The sequence below is a fragment of the Ostrea edulis genome, chromosome 4 (assembly GCF_947568905.1).
Source record: "Ostrea edulis chromosome 4, xbOstEdul1.1, whole genome shotgun sequence".
Classification (NCBI taxonomy): Eukaryota; Metazoa; Mollusca; class Bivalvia; order Ostreida; family Ostreidae; genus Ostrea; species Ostrea edulis.
Genome location: NC_079167.1, coordinates 37,210,374 through 37,230,184, shown reverse-complemented (window position 1 = coordinate 37,230,184; position 19,811 = coordinate 37,210,374). Strand labels below are relative to the sequence as shown.

The 19,811-nt window shown below is 35.1% G+C and overlaps 1 protein-coding gene across 3 annotated transcripts; it reads left to right on the top strand.

Moving 5' to 3' along the window:
• Positions 1–2,529: 2,529 nt before the first annotated feature.
• LOC125671202 (probable thiopurine S-methyltransferase) lies at positions 2,530–19,601 on the top strand. 3 transcript variants are annotated; one of them, XM_048906730.2, is made up of 10 exons: positions 2,530–2,731; positions 3,062–3,212; positions 10,113–10,230; positions 11,591–11,683; positions 11,853–11,982; positions 15,938–15,993; positions 17,908–17,982; positions 18,101–18,186; positions 19,027–19,071; positions 19,242–19,601. In XM_048906730.2, exons 2-10 carry the CDS (start codon positions 3,194–3,196, stop codon positions 19,352–19,354), a joined length of 735 nt encoding a protein of 244 aa, XP_048762687.2. In that variant the 5' UTR covers positions 2,530–2,731; positions 3,062–3,193; the 3' UTR covers positions 19,355–19,601. The 3 variants fall into 3 exon arrangements, with proteins under 3 accessions (XP_048762687.2, XP_048762685.2, XP_048762686.2); XM_048906728.2 differs by having other exon boundaries at positions 3,046–3,212; XM_048906729.2 differs by having other exon boundaries at positions 3,039–3,212.
• The last annotated feature ends 210 nt before the right edge of the window (positions 19,602–19,811 follow it).

The window sequence follows — 19,811 nt, the reverse complement described above, 5'->3', positions numbered from 1 at the left end:
AACCTAGATCTAAATCTTAACCTAACCCTAACCTAGACCTAAATCTTAACCTAACCCTAACCTAGACCTAAATCTTAACGTAACCCTAACCTAGACCAAAATCTTAACTTAACCCTATCACTAACCCTAACATAGACCTAAATCTAAACCTAACCCTAACCTAAATCTAAACCTAACCCTAACCTAGACCTAAATCTAAACCTAAACCTAACGTAGATCTAAATCTTAAGATACCGTCTCACTTACCCTAACCTAGACCTAAATCTTAACCTAACCCTAACCTAGACCTAAATCTTAACTTAACCCTATCACTAACGCTAACATAGACCTAAATGTAAACCTAACCCTTACCTAGATTTAAATCTAAACCTAACCCTATCACTAACCCTAACCTAGACCTAAATCTAAACCCAACCCTAACCTAACTCTAAATCTTAACTTAACTCGCTCACTAACCCCAACCTAGACCTACATGTAAATCTAAACCTAACCCTTACGTAGATATAAATCTTAAGATACGGTCTCACTTACCCTAATCTAGATCTAAATCTTAACCTAACCCTAACATAGACCTAAATCTTAACTTAACCCTCTCACTAACCTAACCTAGACCTAAATCTAAACCTAACCCCAACCTAGATTTAAATCTTAACCTAACCCTATCACTAACCCTAACCCTAACCTAGACCCAAATCTTAAGATACCCTATCACTAACCCTAACCTAGATTGATTGTATTTTGTTTAACGTCCCTCTCGAGAATTTTTCACTCATATGCAGACGTCACCATTACCGGTGAAGGGTAGCAAAATTTAGGCCTATGCTCGGCGCTTACAGCGTCTGAGCAGGGAGAGATCTTTATTGTGCCACACCTGCTGTGACACGGGGCCTCAGTTTTTGCGGTCTCATCCGAAGGACACCCCCCCCCCCCATTTAATCGTCTCTTACGACTAGCAAGGGATACTTAGGACCTATTCTAACCTGGATCCCCACGGGAAAGCTAACCCTAGAATTGAATCAAACTTAACTGTTATCGTTATGTCACATTATCGATTAATGTCAGCCTGTTGGTCGACATTCCAGTTACCAAATGGATTTTATTGTAACTATTTTACTTCAACTATTAAAACAGTTACATCCTTAAATATATATTTTCAAAAGCAGTAACAATTGTTCATATATCTGATTAGAGAATAGTTAGACACACCACCAATCAGTCGCGTGTGTTTGTTGTATTCTTTAGATTTGACCCGATATAATGTTTTCTAATATTCTCATCACTGTGAGATCTATATTATTCTCTTTGATATCATTTTATAAAATGACTGCTTCTTTGGTGATACCAGGGTACATACAATAAAGTACAATGTGTCGGCAAGGACAATCTCATTTATATGTAAATACACTCACGTTCAATGGAGTTCATTATGTCGCCTAGTGGTTTATTTTCATTATGTATAATAGTTTATCATATACACATATAACAGGTAGATATCAGATTTTGAGAAAAAGACTATAATTATATCTTAACAATGTTATGTCAATAAGTTCGTCATTTTCCATATAAACTCTGACATGTAGATGTGAGTGATCTAGTTAATAAAGGTTAAATTACATGACATGACTATAAGGGATGTACATTTAGTTCGTATTGTGGGGAAAACAGTTTGTATACGTTTTAATCACCGAAAGGTATATAATTTCTAGGAAATAGAACGATTTTTCTAGATGCTTTAAGATACAGATAATATTTTATCTACAAACATCAGTGACTAAAATATCGCCGTTTTGGCTATGAGCCCCGAATACACTATAGTGGAGGGCATGTCGGTTTGGTTTTCATATAGGACGATGGTAGCCACTTCTATTTATTATCTCATTAATATTAAGAAATGAATAAGCTAATCGATTAGCTTATTCAATTCTTCAGGAATGTATATATATATACATATATATATATATATATATATATATATATATATATATATATATATATAGCAAATCATATGATGAATATATTTATATGATAGAAATACGATAGCATATTATATGATACATATTTTATGATAGAAATTACATCATTTTATATCACATTGTATGATAAATATATTTGTATGATAGAAGTATATCATATGCTATCTATATTTTTTATGAAAATAAATTTACAGGTAATATAACAAATCACACGATGAATATATGTGCATGCTGATGTAAATATAAATGTATGATATTCAAATTCAACAAGCATTAATGAAAATAAATGAGAGAGAGAGAGAGAGAGAGAGAGAGAGAGAACATGGCAATCAGGAAGGCAGGGTGTGAAGGAAATTAATGTATTTGAAATACTGTAGTTAAAAAAGACACGAAGATAGATAATAAACCAAACACATTGATAGTGACTCAGCAATAAGGAAAATCACTAGGAATAATATTAGGTCACGATCACTTCTGTGCAAAAGCTGCATGTGATTATAACAAAATGTGATCGATCTATAAACATTCCTTTGTGTGAAATTAAAATCTTCTGCACAAAAATCAAGGGAGAAAAAGAAGGAAATCCGTGAAAGAATGACAAGCATATTTAGCATAGATTGCCTTTCCTCCAAGCAATTGGTCAGTCGACCAATCGCGATCCATCTAGGGTTATGTTTACAAGGGAGTCACTTATAACGGTATTAATATTTTAAATTCGACCGAGCAAAAAGTTCCACACCAGACTGCATGTGCTTAAGGTAGGTGCAATATGCGTTCTTTTTAGTGATATATATATATATATATATATATATATATATATATATCACATTCATTGATATGTTTTTGATAGTAGGTTATGTACCAAACTTAATGTTATAATAAAAAATTAATCTTGAAATCGAACCTTTGATATTTTGTCGTAATTCACATTCAATTAAATGTATCGAATATATTGACCGCAATATTCAGTCGAGAAGAAAATCCTTACTCTCTTATTTACAAATGCATTGAGCTTGTTGTGATTTAACAGCTGTTCTTATTTGCGTATAAAATGTAAATATGGAGATTTCAGGATACAATTCTTAAAGGAGAACGGACGTACGGAAGGGACGACTGAATTAGACCCAGTGTACCGTCGCCGAGAAAGGTCATCCGACGAAACCGCACTGTTTACATTGTCACCAGACGGATAATAAGTGATTACGGAAGAACAGTACAACATGAATGGGGCCAACGACGGTAAGTACATTTTTCTCCTTCAATTTGTTCGGTTCCAGTGTTCGTTTATTTATGATGACCATTAATTAGGTATGTGCAATTTGTCTGAGGGAATGACTCAGCAGAAGGAATTAATCGGGAACTAGTCAAATGTTATTATTCCTTTATATCCGTAGCCCTGGACTTTAACCTTGTAAACAGTCTTACCTGTGAAAATAGGAATGTAAATATTGACAAAAAACATGGTCAAATATTACAATCCCCGTTTGAATAATTTTTTTTAAAAATCAGTTCATTCCACTGCATTTCGATACGACTGCGAAATACATACTACATATTGAACTTTATTATCTACCAAATTATCCTCAGCATTCAAATCGATAGACCTTGAAACCTTGTTAACCCCATTCTTCCTTGGTAAAGTTTGCCAGACAGAAATATTGATAGGGATCATTGACACAATGTAATTAAATCAGCAAGTTTCTTCTTTATTACGAGTATACGATGTACATAATATATAAGTTTTGGCAAAAGCATGAAAAGATCGCGTTACTGAATAATTAAGTTTAAAAAAAAATCTCTTAAAATGCTACAAACGGTTATCCGGCAATAATTACTAGTACATTATTGCAGCTTTCAGCTGCTATTTGAACAAAATTCTAAATCCACAAAATTTTAAATACCAACACTCAAACCTAGAATAAATAATGCATAATAGAGACATACAAAGAACGAAAATCAATGGAATTAACAAATGACAGTTGCAGGCTGATTCGACAATTTTGGTTTTCAGAAGGCTGCATGCTGAATTATTATGAAGTCGCCATCGCAAAGGGGGGGGGGGGGTGTAATTTGGTGATTTCGCATTGTCAAATGTACACTTATAAAACAAATAGCTTCAACCAGGAATATATCTATCCTCAAATTACTGCTAAGAATGAATACTGAGTTCTTCAAGTAAAAAAAAAGGTCCACGTTTTCTCAGAAATAGTAAATACACCTCTGTGTGATTTGTTTGATTGGTAAGAAAGGGTCGTGGAGCTCACTACATGTATATCAAAAGTATCATTCTCAGCATATCATCATCTCAGCATTTGGTTCGGAAGAAACAAAATCGCACAAGATATTTTCTATTATAAAGTTAAAAGATGGGGACGAAATCAAAAAGGGTGCGAAATTTCCCCTAGTACATTGTGTAGTGAAAATTAAACTGCAACCAAAATAAGGTTTTGTATAGTATTTGTTACCATTATCTGAATTCCTCATTTTCACAATGATCTTTTACTTTCGGAGACAGAAATCCGTACTGTTTACCATTGACCATATAAGTTGTTACAGCTTATCCCCGTGCTAATTCATTTAAAAAAAATAAAATAAAGGTTAGTAGAATGTTTTTTTAAAAAACATATAACTACTTGAAGATGGAGAAACCAAAAAGAAATTCAATGACAAATCCATTATCCGCTAACATTTCAAGTGTAAGTTGGCTAGTTTTCACACTTGATATCTCGTAAAGTCAAATCATCTCTGGTGTGTCGAGAGGTTCATGTTTGCCTTGCTCTCAATTTTGTATTCTTTATTGGATTTATGAGGTTGTTCGTTCGTTATCTTAAATTTTTCATTTAGAAAATACACGGAATGTGAAATCAAAATGTTTTCATGAAACATTGTCATGTAGGGTGATGGTTTGACATCAACATCACATACATACACACCCCTTAAAAAAAAGATTTAAATTTTGTTGAATACCAGGCTTTTAAAATGAAATGGGATGTAACGACACACCCAAAGAGCATAGGGTTTAATTTTTAGACTCTGAGACTATTTAATGTTGTTTAATGTGACATAAGGTGTAACTGTATATTTTGAAGCATAAAGCTCCAAGCAATACCACAAATCAAATGACTTCCTACCATGCAAAAAGTAATTCAATTAAACTGTTGCATTTCATTCATAGATTGTTCAAATCAAAGAACCGTTTTCTTTGGAAGACGTGATAGGGAAGACTGAGAGATTAAGGGAAACCGTCGATCGACACCATGACACAGCATTTATTGAAGTTTTATGTTCTAAAATAAATTCTCCACACTGCCTGTCGAAATTTCTTTCGTGACTCAGCAAAAGTTTGTTTATTTTTTCTTTTAAAGTTAATCTCCCTTTAAAACAGTGTAAGTTCCTTAAAGAATGATTACAGGGTTTTAATTCGTAAATTTTAAGAGACGTCGTGTCAAGTGACAGTTAAAAGGCTTTAGTTTTCTTTTTACTTAGCTGTAATTGAGAAACACGTTCAGAGCGCACGTATTCTCCTATTTTACATTAGTTCGTACCGACAAAGCATTTTCACTTCTTTAATTCTAAACCATATTTAATACATTTAAATTGAGATGATATAATAAGATTAACAAAAAACCAATCTATTAGGGACGGCTTTATTTAACTCCGACTGATCAAAGAATTAAAGGGCATATCGGTAATAAGTAAGTCGGTCACCGATGAGTTGTTGATATCAACGTTGCACGATCGAAAATTACGATACGAATTTAATTTAATTTCATAATTGTAGATGACGAGACATTGGAAATTAACCCACCCCCTGCTAACTAAAATCCAAGAGTCTTTTTGCAATCTCACGATAGCTAATTATGTTTAAGGTCAACGACCACATTGCATGAGGGCTTTTTCGAAGATATCATCACCTCCAAGACAAAACGAAAGACGATTCTTTCAGTTCTTTTTTCCCCCAAGTTACTACTTATCATTAATAAGGAGAGCCCTTCTCACGATCAGCTGGCTGTCTTGTGACATTACAATGGAAATCGACATTGCAAAATTTTGAAAGGCTTTTGCTTCAAATTACAGACTTTTTTAAAATATGAAAATGAATTGTGGTTCACTTCATTTAGATATCAACATAATTTAATCAAACGTTTTTATAATCTATAATTATATGCTTGTGTTAAATACATCAGGACAGTTTGAGCATGCTAGATGATAAATCGAGAGATTTTGATCATTGTGGATCACGTGCTACTAGAATTAAGAAACAGCTAGCCTCTTTCATAGTTTGATTTTTAAGGTAGCTCCAACCTCATTTGAGGTATTTATCTAATCAGACTTTGCGCATGATAGAAATATATATATTGGAGGAATTTTATTCACTTGATAAAATGATAATAAAAAAATTGGTAAACTATGATACTGAAAAAAAGTTTATATTTTCCATGAATTATCAATTATTCATAACAACAACAACAACAACAACAACAAAATGTTGTCAAGGGAGTCCGGGTAACACAGGAAGCGCTCTTGCTTACCGCTGCGACCTGGGATCGCTCCCCGTGATTGGTAGTGGTTGTACATTTATATATAATGTAAGTGAGAGGGTATGGTGATCGTCGGCTAAGTGCACATCAATAGCTAGAACCGGCCGAAACTGAAAGTAAATTTCCAGACATGAATTATGAAGGACTGCTCCGAGATTCGGTGAAGACGTCAGTCCAAATAGTCAGCCGAGCCGAATCTCTACCGAGATTAAGTTAAGTAGAGATTAAGTGGTTTGTGTTGCTGATTCTGAGTTCAGTAGAGATTAAGTGGTTTATGTTGCTGATTCTGAGTTCAGTAAGATTAAGTGGTTTATGTTGCTGATTCTGAGTTCAGTAAAGATTAAGTAGTTTATGTTGCTGATTCTGAGTTCAGTAAAGATTAAGTAGTTTATGTTGCTGATTCTGAGTGTGACTGGGGTATCTTATTAATCTTTTAACACGGAGGAAATAATTTATGTTGCGCTAGCTTGGAAGTCGCCTTGGTCATGTAAGTAGGTAGATACTCTTCTGTGACAATATCCAGAGCCCGTGGGTTGTCTTAAGCTTGTTATCTATTGGGATTAGCTTAGGCACTGTGTTGTGTTTGTCCATTCTCGGGATCAGCCTGAAGAACTGGTTGACTTGCTGCTGACTGGGATCAGTATCTTATACTGCCTTCATATTGATATACCAATAGTCCTGGGATCAGCGTCTTATATTGCCTTCATATTGATATACCAATAGTCCTGGGATCAGCGTCTTATATTGCCTTCATATTGATATTCCAATAGTCATGGGGCCAGTTCAGAGTATTTGTCGGGTGATCTACTAACTATTTGTCGGGTTTTGATCTACTAAGTATTTGTCGGGTTTTGATCTACTGAGTATTTGTCGGGTGATCTACTGAGTATTTGTCGGGTTTTGATCTACTGAGTATTTGTCGAGTTTTGATCTTCTGAGTATTTGTCGGGTTTTGATCTACTGAGTATTTGTCGGGTTTTGATCTACTGAGTATTTGTCGGGTGATCTACTAAGTATTTGTCGGGTTTTGATCTACTGAGTATTTGTCGGGTGATCTACTGAGTATTTGTCGGGTTTTGATCTACTGATTATTTGTCGGGTTTTGATCTACTGAGTATTTGTCGGATTTTGATCTACTGAGTATTTGTCGGGTTTTGATCTACTGAGTATTTGTCGGATTTTGATCTACTGAGTTTTTGTCGGGTTTTGATCTACTGAGTATTTGTCGGGTATTGATCTACTGAGTATTTGTCGGATTTTGATCTTCTGAGTATTTGTCGGGTTTTGATCTACTGAGTATTTGTCGGATTTTGATCTACTGAGTTTTTGTTGGTTTTTCACTGACTTTGATTTTCTCCGGTTGTTTTACTTCGGGGTTTCATTTCATTCATTGAGTTGGAAAGTAATGCAGAAATAATGGTGAATAATCAATAAAATTAAAACATGAAATCGTACACTGAAATCGTAGACAACCATTTGCGAGAGTTTTTTCTAAACTATTTGAGATGTAGATTGTTACTGTACATACATAAGTTTTTGAACTTTCGAGGTCGCAAATTGTTATTGTTATGCGATTCTTTTTTGAATCGCACCATTTTATTAAGTATATATGTTAGTGTCAATGCAGAAACAAGTCGAATACATTGTTGCTGTATTTTATTCACTCGCTTATGAAATACGTGTACTTTTACATGTTTCGGTATATGACAAGATATTTTCTGTTGCTTCCATTCAAACTTTAAATAAACTCTGCGCCACACTCCATTTAAAAGTATTGTACCTGTAAGTGTTTTTAAAAACCGTGTCTTTCCAATATTCTTCAGCAGACATCTTTTGATCTACTAATGCAAAGTTAACCAGTAGAACCACATATATTAGTGTGTATATTGTTCTTCATGCCATGAAATATGGATGAAGAAACTTCTAAATGCATTAAATTTTTAAATACAAGTGTACAATGTGATTCCATTATGGCTTTTTCTTACGCAACCGGGCATGTTTTGTTCATCAGCTATAGATTTTCATACCGTATCAATCAATTTTCCGTCTGAAAAGCGTATCTAACATATCATCAGTTCACAAATCATAAATGACAAATAGAAAAGCAATTGAAATTGGGAGAAAAACTTTGCTGACTTTCAAAACTCTATTTAAATATTAACAGAGATTTGAATCATTTAGAGGGCCAAAATCCGCAGGAAAAGGCGTGTCTCATGCAGCGTATGTATCACCAGAATTCTCGATCACGATGAATTTGCAGATTCTCCCCCCAAACCATGTAATTACGTAGACCAAAACGCTATTTAATTTACTGTCGAAAATTTCCGAAAAAAGTTGCCTCATAACCCTGACAGTTACAAATGAGATATTTAAGAACGATGGCAGCCTGTAATTACTCCATGCACGCAAGCTATTTCTATTTCAGTTGAAGTTAAACCATTTGACCCTTATAATGGTAGTTCACTAACATGTGTTTGAATGGGAAAATATTTTGACATGTAGTGTCATTTACTGATCCTTGCAATTATAAACATTTATCCAAAGAAAAGGAAACATGTGACAGCGTCATCATTAATGGAGTTTTATCCCCTCGTTACTGTACCCCTTATTTGTCATTTACCATTAAAGCCTGTCCCTTGTTCCTGGTTAAAGAAGATTGGGTGTTTCTTACGACAACCAGTCTTGTAAATCTCAATCCCAAGTCCCCACACTACGCTGTAAACCCTAAACCAATCCCATGTCCCCACACTACGCTGTAAACCCTAAACCAATCCCATGTCCCCACACTACGCTGTAAACCCTAAACCAATCCCATGTCCCCACACTACGCTGTAAACCCTAAACCAATCCCATGTCCCCACACTACGTTGTAAAACCTAAACCAATCCCATGTCCCCACACTACGCTGTAAAACCTAAACCAATCCCATGACTCCACACTACGCTGTAAACCTAAACCAATCCCATGTCCTCACACTATGTTGTAAAACCTAAACCAATCCCATGTCCCCACACTAAGCTGTAAACCCTAAACCAATCCCATGTCCCCCACACTACGTTGTAAAACCTAAACCAATCCCATGTCCCCACGCTACGCTGTAAACCCTAAACCAATCCCATGTCCCCACACTACGCTGTAAACCCTAAACCAATCCCATATCCCCACACTACGCTGTAAACCTAAACCAATCCCATGTCCTCACACTACGTTGTAAACCCTAAACCAATCCCATGTCCCCCACACTACGTTGTAAAACCTAAACCAATCCCATGTCCCCACACTACGCTGTAAAACCTAAACCAATCCCATGTCCCCCACACTACGTTGTAAAACCTAAACCAATCCCATGTCCCCACACTACGCTGTAAACCCTAAACGAATCCCATGTCCCCACACTATGCTGTAAACCCTAAACCAATCCCATGTCCCCACACTACGCTGTAAACCCTAAACCAATCCCATGTCCCCACACTACGCTGTAAAACCTAAACCAATCCCATGACACCACACTACGCTGTAAACCTTAAACCAATCCCATGACCCCATACTACGCTGGGAACCTTATTATCAAAACAAGTCATCTTTTCTTTAATTACAGAGAGTAGAAAACGTAACCAGTTTGGTGACTATGAGGACATATCCAATATGAAGCCAGAAGACTGGAGCTACAGATGGGGAAAATCTCATACACAATTCCACATGCCGAAGATTCATCCGTATGTTCCATATCTATATTCAGATGTTATTTCGCACTCTAGTTATATTTATATTCTGAAATGTTGCAGGTACAATATCTATACTACTAGATTAGATATAGATATAATATCTATACATACTATATTAGATATTTAAATTACCATGGCTAGGATCAGCCTCTCGGCAACTTGATAATGTTACCCCAACCACCTCCTCAACCTTTTCCGCCATTTTTACACTAGAAGTATTTTGATTGGTTAAAAGATAAAGGTTACATCATATTAATGGCAATGCAACAGGGAGAAGTCATTATGATCACCGGGGGAAAATCTGTTTAAATTTAAGAGATATCTCTTTAACTTAAAGAGATATATCTTTTTGAAAATCTAGAGATATCTCTTTTTAAAAATTGAAATAGAGGTATATCTCTAACCTAAAAAGATATCTCTTTTTAGATTGATAGAGATATATCTCTTTACGCTAGAGAGATATATCTTTCTCTCTGGCTTTAAGAGATATCTCTCAAAGAGAAAGAGAGATCTCCCTAGCTTAAAAATACATCTCTCTAACTTATAGACATATCTCTACAATCAATAGAGATATCTCTCCAGTGTTAAGAGATATCTCTTATTCAAAAAGATATCTTATTTTACGAATAAATAGTAAAAGGAGTTGCCATAGACAATACTAACGAAATTGACATTCGATTTTTGATGACAAGAAGTGGGTCACGTGATCAGACTTTCTTGCGTAGGAATATAATCATTTGGGGCCATTGCACTACATTCACCTGGTTTCTTGCTTACGCAATGACGTGATATCATAACAGAAACAAAACAAATACACGCATCAGGATATTTTTATAGATTTTATTCTAAAACAGACAAGAATTTCATTAATTGATAAAATTTCAGAAACATTAGATATACCGTTCAATTGTTTTGATTTAAATGCCATCCGCAACTAGAGCTGCAACTAATACGATATGACGGATTCATACGATGACTTTGGTAAATGGAGGCAGAATTGACCCTTCGGACGTTACATGATTCATGATCACGTGACGAACTTCATGTTGTATCCCAATGAAACTTTAAAAATGATATTTCATTTCTTAAATGAACGACCCTAAATTCTACAAAACTATTCTCGATTTTTCTTCACAAAGATGTACCTTTCCTGTCATTGCTAGATATGATATTGATTTAATCTACAGAATAAGCCACAATTTCCTCATCCTTCGTTGTGTGCCTGATAAAGTTTATCGAGTCTCTTTTACAACAGTAAAATCATGAAAGTTTGAATAAAACATTCTGTTCTGGTAAAACTGCTTATCTAACATAGCATAATTTTCTCTCTCTCTCTCTATTTCCTTTGCAGGATGCTTTCTAAACATTACGATACGCTCACAGGACAAAGGAAGAATCTCAGAATTTTCTTACCACTATGTGGAAAGGCGGTGGACATGAAAATGTATGTGCAACACTACATTTATTGTAATTTACAAGTAAACGTGAGTTTGTTGTAAGAATGACGCCAGATCTTGACCAATCATATTTTATGATTAGTTATGACTACTTTTTAAAAAATCATACAACTTTGAAAATATTCTAAATATGGAAAGGGTGTTCCAATTCTACAGGCTTTCGGATGAAGGACACGATGTAGTTGGGTTAGAGTGTGCAGAAAAGGGCTGCATGGAATTTTTCCAGGAACAAAATATACCATACACCACCACGGACCTTACAGAATGTAGCGGTAAAGTCTTCAAGGTAGGGGAGATAACTCCAAAATTTCAGCTACTTATTGTCATAAGTAAGTTGTGACCTTTTAACCCATTGTGCAATAATGCTCTTTGAGCCCTGCACGATACAGGAAGAAGGAGAATTCGACAAGAGAATTATTTTGAATTCAAGGGAGTGATCTGATGCTTGTGATTTATACATTGTTATGATCTCTCACGGGAGGAAGGGAATCTTCAATGGATAAATCATTAAACTTCAATAAAGAACATAACATAAGTTTTTTTTAAATGAAGAAACAATTGAGGTTATTGAAGCAAAATATGAATTACAAGGATCTATTAATTACTTTCATAAAATAAATTTTTTTTATCGCTTGCCGGTAATAAAGAAAAAAATCTGACGGGTGCTCTATGGCCATTTATGGCCAAAAAAGAAATCATTTTATTTCCTGGAAATTTGAGCATTGTTTTCATGTATCAGTTGGAGAGTTGAGAAAATTGAACTGTAAGATTTCTTTTCTTCAGATAATGAAGACAAACATTTTCATATATTTACATTTCCAATTATTTTGCCTTTGATATCTCTTTAACTTGTAATGGTAGCTATTTCTTCATTAATGCGTTGCAATATTTAAAAAAAAATGCACGTATGAATACAAAGACATAGTGTGTTTATTTTAACCGCTGAGAATTCCAACAGAAATGAAGAAATGAAAGTAGAATGTAAATACATGTATAAGAAATAAAACTTCATTTTTGAAAATACATAAGGGTATGAACTGCAACGTGCTTCATGAAGTAACCGTATGTCGGCGTGAAGCGTCCCAGTTCATACCCTCGTGTATTTTATTTTTTGAAGTATAACATGTGATACTGATTTGTTGGAAAACAAGAGTAGAACAAGTAGAGGAAATGAAGCCAGTCTGACTTCGCTCTGATTAAGGGCATACCTGTATTTTGATTGTCATCGTACGAAACTAAATGAGAGGTATTGGTATTTAAGGACACCTGTACTGCTTTCTGTCATTCTTTACAGTAAACTTGTTTGGTTTGACCCCCGACACCCGAAAAATACGGTTAAATATATGTAGCTTTCAATGAATAGATTTATGAAAATGATCTCGGTAAGTCTGACTGGAAATTACTGTACGTAAACGTTGAAGGATTTTATTGATATGTATCAAAGATGTCGATTTTCTTTAAAGAAAATCAATTACTTAAAAGTACAAAAGTCAAAAATGCCTATTCACCAGGATTAGGTGTTATAATTTTCATTACACAATGTTTGACCTTCATTTTCAATTAAAAGGGTCTTCAAGACGATATTAATAGTCTAGCTGAATGAACGTTGACTATTGAAATAAGTTAAAGTTAATTTAAAACTGGACCATAGGCTCATGTAGCTTAAGCACTTATGTTCATATGTAAGCTGTGTGATTCTAGTAATCTGATATGACAAGGCATTTTTTATTCAAAGTTTTAATGAAGGTTTTATGTTATGAAAGGCGGCAGCATCAAGCTATTAGCATTAAATCTTAATTCGAAATCCGAAAACGTGTTTTTCCCCCCATTCCCCATTTTTCAATTAATTTCAAACCGATTAAAAACTGTGAAGTCAAATTTGTTTTAAGATAACGAACGTAACTATCTCAGTCACAGTTGGTTTTTTTTTTTTGTTTTTTTTTGTTTTTTTGTTTTTTTGTTTTTTTTTTTACAGAGTAGAGGTTCAGAAGAAAATGGCTTATTATTGTTAGTCCACTACCAGTGATATATGATTTACTGATGTATGATTGTTTTCACCATGCATTGTTTTTGGAAGCAGAAAGTTGATGTATGATTTAGTAATATATGTTTACAGATTAAGTTGAAGTTTCGTCACGGTGAACTGAATTTTACCAGTTGTGCCGAGCGTGCTTTTCTGGCCTTTTCTCTATGTGTAGTGCATTAACTTAGGAATCTGGAATTTGATATGAGTAGATACACCATAAGTTTTACTTTTGCTACAATTGAATTATTCCAACAAAAACTCAGCTTTCAAAAATCAAAGCATGAGGACAAAAATCCGGTAACGTAAGCATACATCAGTAAATCATATATCTTAAATTCAAATTCAAATTTCAACTTCCTAACTCAAAGCATGGTGAAAAAATCAAGAGACCCCAGTGGGACTAACTGACAGACGGACAGACAGAAAAGGAAACCCCATACAGTCCCCTTCGGTTTCACTGGTAGTGGACTAACAATAATAAGCCATTTTCTTCTGAAACCCTCCTCTGTGAAAAACCCGTGACTTGTACTTACATTCATGATCCAAAGTTTACCTATGTTCCATTTTAATACCAAAGTTGCAGATGATGCGGGTGTACAAAATATGCGGTTTTAAGAATTTTCTGACTTAAGGTTGGGTTCAATTTTTTTTTTTTTGTGGCCAAAAATGAGGAAATTCGACATTTTTCTAACTTTATTATTCCTGTGAACTTTGAATATATCACATGTAAAAACTAATCCTTATTTTGAGATAGACGTCATCTGGTTTACTAAATGATGATCTACGATTTTGTCCATGCTGACCTTTCAAGACGGGGGCTATATAAGCTAGACCCTTTATCTTCTCCTTTAATATTACACTAAGTACTTATTTTGTTTGTAAGTTATTACGGTTAGTAGTTTAATAACTGCGTTGATTAAGAAATAACATGGGATTAAATCTAAAATTGTCGTTCGATAAATCGAAAGCAATGACGTCATGACATAATGAATTATAAAGCCTTCGTGATTGTGCATTTTGAGATCATCTTGTGGCCTTTTGACAGTTATTTTCTTATTCCAAGAGAGACCCCCTCTCCCGGTTCATTTCAGTGAGCAGGTGCGAATTCTGTTTTCTGTACAGTTAAGTACACACAGGTCACAGCAGGAGCCAATACTGAGAATCTTGAATCCAAATCATTTCACAATATCGTTATTGAATGTACATTAGGAAAATAACCTTGAGTATCTGTGTGTTCAGAGTGAGTAGAAATAATCTCCAAACAGTAAAAATTCTCAGTGTTCGGTCTTTACATACCGAAATTAAAAATAAGATGCAACACGAAAGCTGCCTTTTAGTTTTGATTTCGATTATATATATATATATATATATATATATATATGCATTAAACACACACACACACACCAGAATAAAACCCACTGAGTCTTTCATATATGCATTAAACACACACACCAAAAAAAAAAAACCCCACCGAGTCTTTCATAAATATCACTGTCCTGTTTCAGTTGGTAAAAATGAAAAAAAACAAACCTTGATAATGTCGAGGAGGAGAGAAATAATTAAAGGTTTCAATTACGGATGTCAAGATGAGTAAACTAGTTTCGTTTCAATACAATCGTATATATTCCACAGAACCTTTTAACTTGCTATTACATGTACTTTCAATTTCTGATGAATTGTATATAGCTGACATTTCTTTATGACTGGATGGAAAGATGAATTCTAAATGTCAATATCATGATAATGTGTGGATGTCTGGGTATGCTAATCCAGATATTTAGTCATTTGAGTGAGTTACGCGTTTTTATTCCTCATTTTCTATACTGTGTAATGTAATATCTGTATTGAATCATTAGATGAATGTATTCAGAAATTTATTTAAAGTGAATGTTGTGTTTGAATGATATGTGAAATTTACAAATAAAATTGTCTTCCTTTTTAGTACTTGTATTTTCAAAGGTTAATCTGAATTTTTATGTCAAGATGTCAATGATTTTCAAAGTTTATAACGTGGCTTTGATCCCCTCTCAACATTTGCTTGAAATTTATGGTTTTTTTTTTTAAAAATAAAAATTCTACTGGAATATAAAAATGGCATGGGCACCATCGTTTATGTCTTGATTTAGTCTTTTATGATGATGAAGATTTGTAAAAGGGAATGTTTGGAAGTAACCTCCTGAAAATATTGATCATAAAACTATGTTTCTCTCTTTAGGCTACAGATAACAGAAAATTAACCATTTATTGTTGTGATTTCTTCAAGATTTCCAGGTAATTAAACAGTTTTACTATCATTAGAGGTGTATATGTGTGGACAAATGGTACAGGTGGTGTAGAGGTGTTTGTCAACAAATGGTACTGGTGGTATAAAGGTGTTTGTCAACAAATGGTACTGGTGGTATAGAGGTGTTGTGAACAAATGTTACTGGTGGTATAGAGGTGTTTGTGAACAAATGGTACTGGTGGTATAGAGGTGTTTGTGAACAAATGTTACTGGTGGTCATAGTGTTGTGAACAAATGGCACTGGTGGTATAGAGGTGTTTGTGAACAAATGGTACTTGGGGTATAGAGGTGTTTGTGAACAAATGGTACTGGTGGTAAAGAGGTGTTTGTGAACAAATGGTACTGGGGTATAGAAGTGTTTGTGAAAAAATGGTACTGATGGTGTAGAGGTGTTTGTGAACAAATGGTACTGGTGGTATAGAGGTGTTGTGAACAAATGGTACTTTTGGCCATGGTGTTGTAAACAAATTGTACTGGTGGTGTAGAGGTGTTTGTGAACAAATGGTACTGGGGGTATAGAAGTGTTTGTGAACAAACGGTACTGGTGGTATAGAGGTGTTTGTGAACAAATGGTACTGGTGGTATAAAGGTGTTTGTAAACAAATGGTACTGGTGGTCATGGTGTTGTGAACAAGTGGCACTGGTGGTATAGAGGTGTTTGTGAACAAATGGTACTAGGATTATAGAAATGTTTGTGAACAAATGGTACTGGTGGTAAAGAGGTGTTTGTGAACAATGGTACTGGGGTATAGAAGTGTTTGTGAAAAAATGGTACTGATGGTGTAGAGGTGTTTGTGAACAAATGGTACTGGTGGTATAGAGGTGTTGTGAACAAATGGTACTGGTGGCCATGGTGTTGCAAACAAACGGTACTGGTGGTGTAGAGGTGTTTGTGAACAAATGGTACTGGGGTATAGAAGTGTTTGTGAACAAATGGTACAGGTGGTATAGAGGTGTTTGTAAACAAATGGTACTGGTGGTCATGGTGTTGTGAACAAGTGGTACTGGTGGTATAGAGGTGTTTGTGAACAAATGGTACTGGGATTATAGAAGTGTTTGTGAACAAATGGTACTGGAGGTAAAGAGGTGTTTGTGAACAAATGGTGCTGGTGGTATAGAGGTGTTTGTGAACAAATGGTACTGGGGGTATAGAAGTGTTTGTGAACAAATGGTACTGATGGTGTAGAGGTGTTTGTGAAGAAATGGTACTGGTGGTGTAGAGGTGTTTGTGAACAAATGGTACTGGTGGTCATGGTGTTCTGAACAAATGGTATTGATGGTGTAGAGGTGTTTGTGAACAAATGGTACTGGTGGTCATGGTGTTCTGAACAAATGGTGCAGGTGGTGTAGAGGTGTTTGTGAACAAATGGTATTGATGGTATAGAGGTGTTTGTGAACAAATGGTACTGGTGGTCATGGTGTTCTGAACAAATGGTGCAGGTGGTGTAGAGGTGTTTGTGAACAAATGGTGCAGGTGGTGTAGAGGTGTTTGTGAACAAATGGTATTGGTGGTATAGAGGTGTTTGTGAACAAATAGTACTGGTGGTCATGGTATTGTGAACAAATGGTGCAGGTGGTGTAGCGGTGTGTTTGTATACATGCAACATCGATGATGTATGGAGACAAATTATTTTGGGTTTACAAACTGATGTTGAACAGAAATATAAGATAATTTTACTCTGTGTGCTAATCTTGATCTATTTTGTTCCTTCAGTAAAAGAATATGAGAGGAGAGTAATTTTCTGTACTTATGCAACATTGGAATTTTTGTTAAATTTGCTTTTTAAATAGCGCCAACAAAACATGATCACTACAGGTTTATGTCCACACAAACACTTTTTAGTATTTATATTTGTAAAGAAAAATTAATTTGAGTTCATTGTAATGCTTTTTCTTTACAGTAAAATACTGGGTCAATTTGATTGTGTGTGGGATAGAGGGAGCTTTGTGGCAATTCCAGTGACTTTGAGAAAACAGTAAGAAACCATAAAGTGTTTATGAGTGCTAGTAGTACTTCATGCTGTTCTCTGTTTTTCTAATTGGCCAATAATTTGAACACGTGGCATACAATCAACAGTTATTATTTAAATGCAGATATAGTAACGTGATTACACCCATGATGCACAGCGATACCATCTACTTAATGGACACATTCCTGCTAGACCACATAGTCTTTGCTGGTAGGTATTATTTGTAAAATATGAAATAAAATGTATTTATCAAAACTACAGGCATATAATGTTTGGACCCACACTCCATAGGGGATGTTTACTCCTCCTAGACACCCGATCCCACACTCCACAGGGGATGTTTACTCCTCCTAGACACCCGATCCCACACTCCACAGGGGATGTTTACTCCTCCTAGACACCCGATCCCACACTCCACAGGGGATGTTTACTCCTCCTAGACACCCGATCCCACACTCCACAGGGGATGTTTACTCCTCCTAGACACCCGATCCCACACTCTACAAGGGATGTTTACTCCTTCCAGGCACCTGATCCCACACTCCACAGGGGATGCTTACTCCTTCCAGGCACCTGATCCCACACTCCACAGGGGATGCTTACTCCTCCTAGGCACCTGATCCAACTTTTGTGTATCCAGGGGTCCGTGTTTGCCCAATTTTTTTTGGTATTGCTTATAGGAGTTATGAGATTGATCACTGTTCGTTATCTTCAACTTTCATATATAATCAATGCAGTAATCCAGTAAAAGTGTGTAACGGATAAATGGGCTTAAAGTTGAAAAATATCTACAATAAACATAAAATTCACGAACAAGGACTATTTCTTATTTTTGTTTTGCACATTAATATTTTGGATGGTGGCGAAACAAATGGAGTGTGGGTCCAAACGTTAGTTGCCTGTGAGCAAAACTGGGGTGTGATATAAATGACCATTGTATGGAGACGTATTACCCACTGCTCAATTTTTTTCTTTTAACTAAAGATATTATTTAAAAAAAAATATATTTTAAAGTTCATTATCGTTCACGCTTTCTCTGCTTGGTTTTAGGTCCCCCTTTTAATTGTACCGAGGATCATCTGAATAAGACCTTTGGTAAGTTTGTTATAGATAGACGTCAGAACGACCACTCGGACTTTGCTGAAGTAAAACAATTAAACTTTCGTTTATTTTCATCAAAGATGGGATTCTATAAATAATGAGAATATCACGTCACTAAGTTACTTGCTTGAGAATGAATAAACACTTTATATATTTAACGTCAGGTGCCCAAATGGACATCAAGAAAATAGACGAGAGAGATGCATTTGGGGAATGGCAGAGATCTTGGGGTTTAACATCATTTATTGAGCAACTGTACTTGTTAAAGAAGAAGTGAATCGTTTTTCTGTTAAATGGATTGTGTACACTTAACAAGAAACAGAACAGCATTTCCGCGATTGTTGGCCAATAATACGCAATATGAACTAGCTGTGAGAAGTTGTGTTTGACATTCTATCATATTCTACATTCTGTCATTGCACACTACTACCTTGAACATTCTATATTTGTCATTTCATTTTCGCTTCTAATGTGACGAATTGTAGTTATTTTTGCTCTTGATTCCATTATATATTTTTATTTGATTTGTTTTGTTTTTCTGTGACGTAATCTGAAAGTTGTTATCGAATAATCTAACAAGCAGGGCCAAGTGTTTTTAATATGGTATTTTAATATCATCATTTGTATATATGGGAGTCCATTTAGAACATCCACACTGAGCCGGGGGAGAGGATGTCATAGCAATATTTATGTACATGTATGTTTCCCGTATCAAGAATTTCTTAATCAGTGGA

Excerpts from the sequence above, each read along its gene's own strand:
- LOC125671202 (XM_048906730.2), top strand. Across the intron at positions 10,231-11,590 it reads CACATGCCGAAGATTCATCC|GATGCTTTCTAAACATTACG; the intron begins GTATGTTCCATA and ends TTTCCTTTGCAG. Across the intron at positions 17,983-18,100 it reads CCAGTGACTTTGAGAAAACA|ATATAGTAACGTGATTACAC; the intron begins GTAAGAAACCAT and ends ATTTAAATGCAG.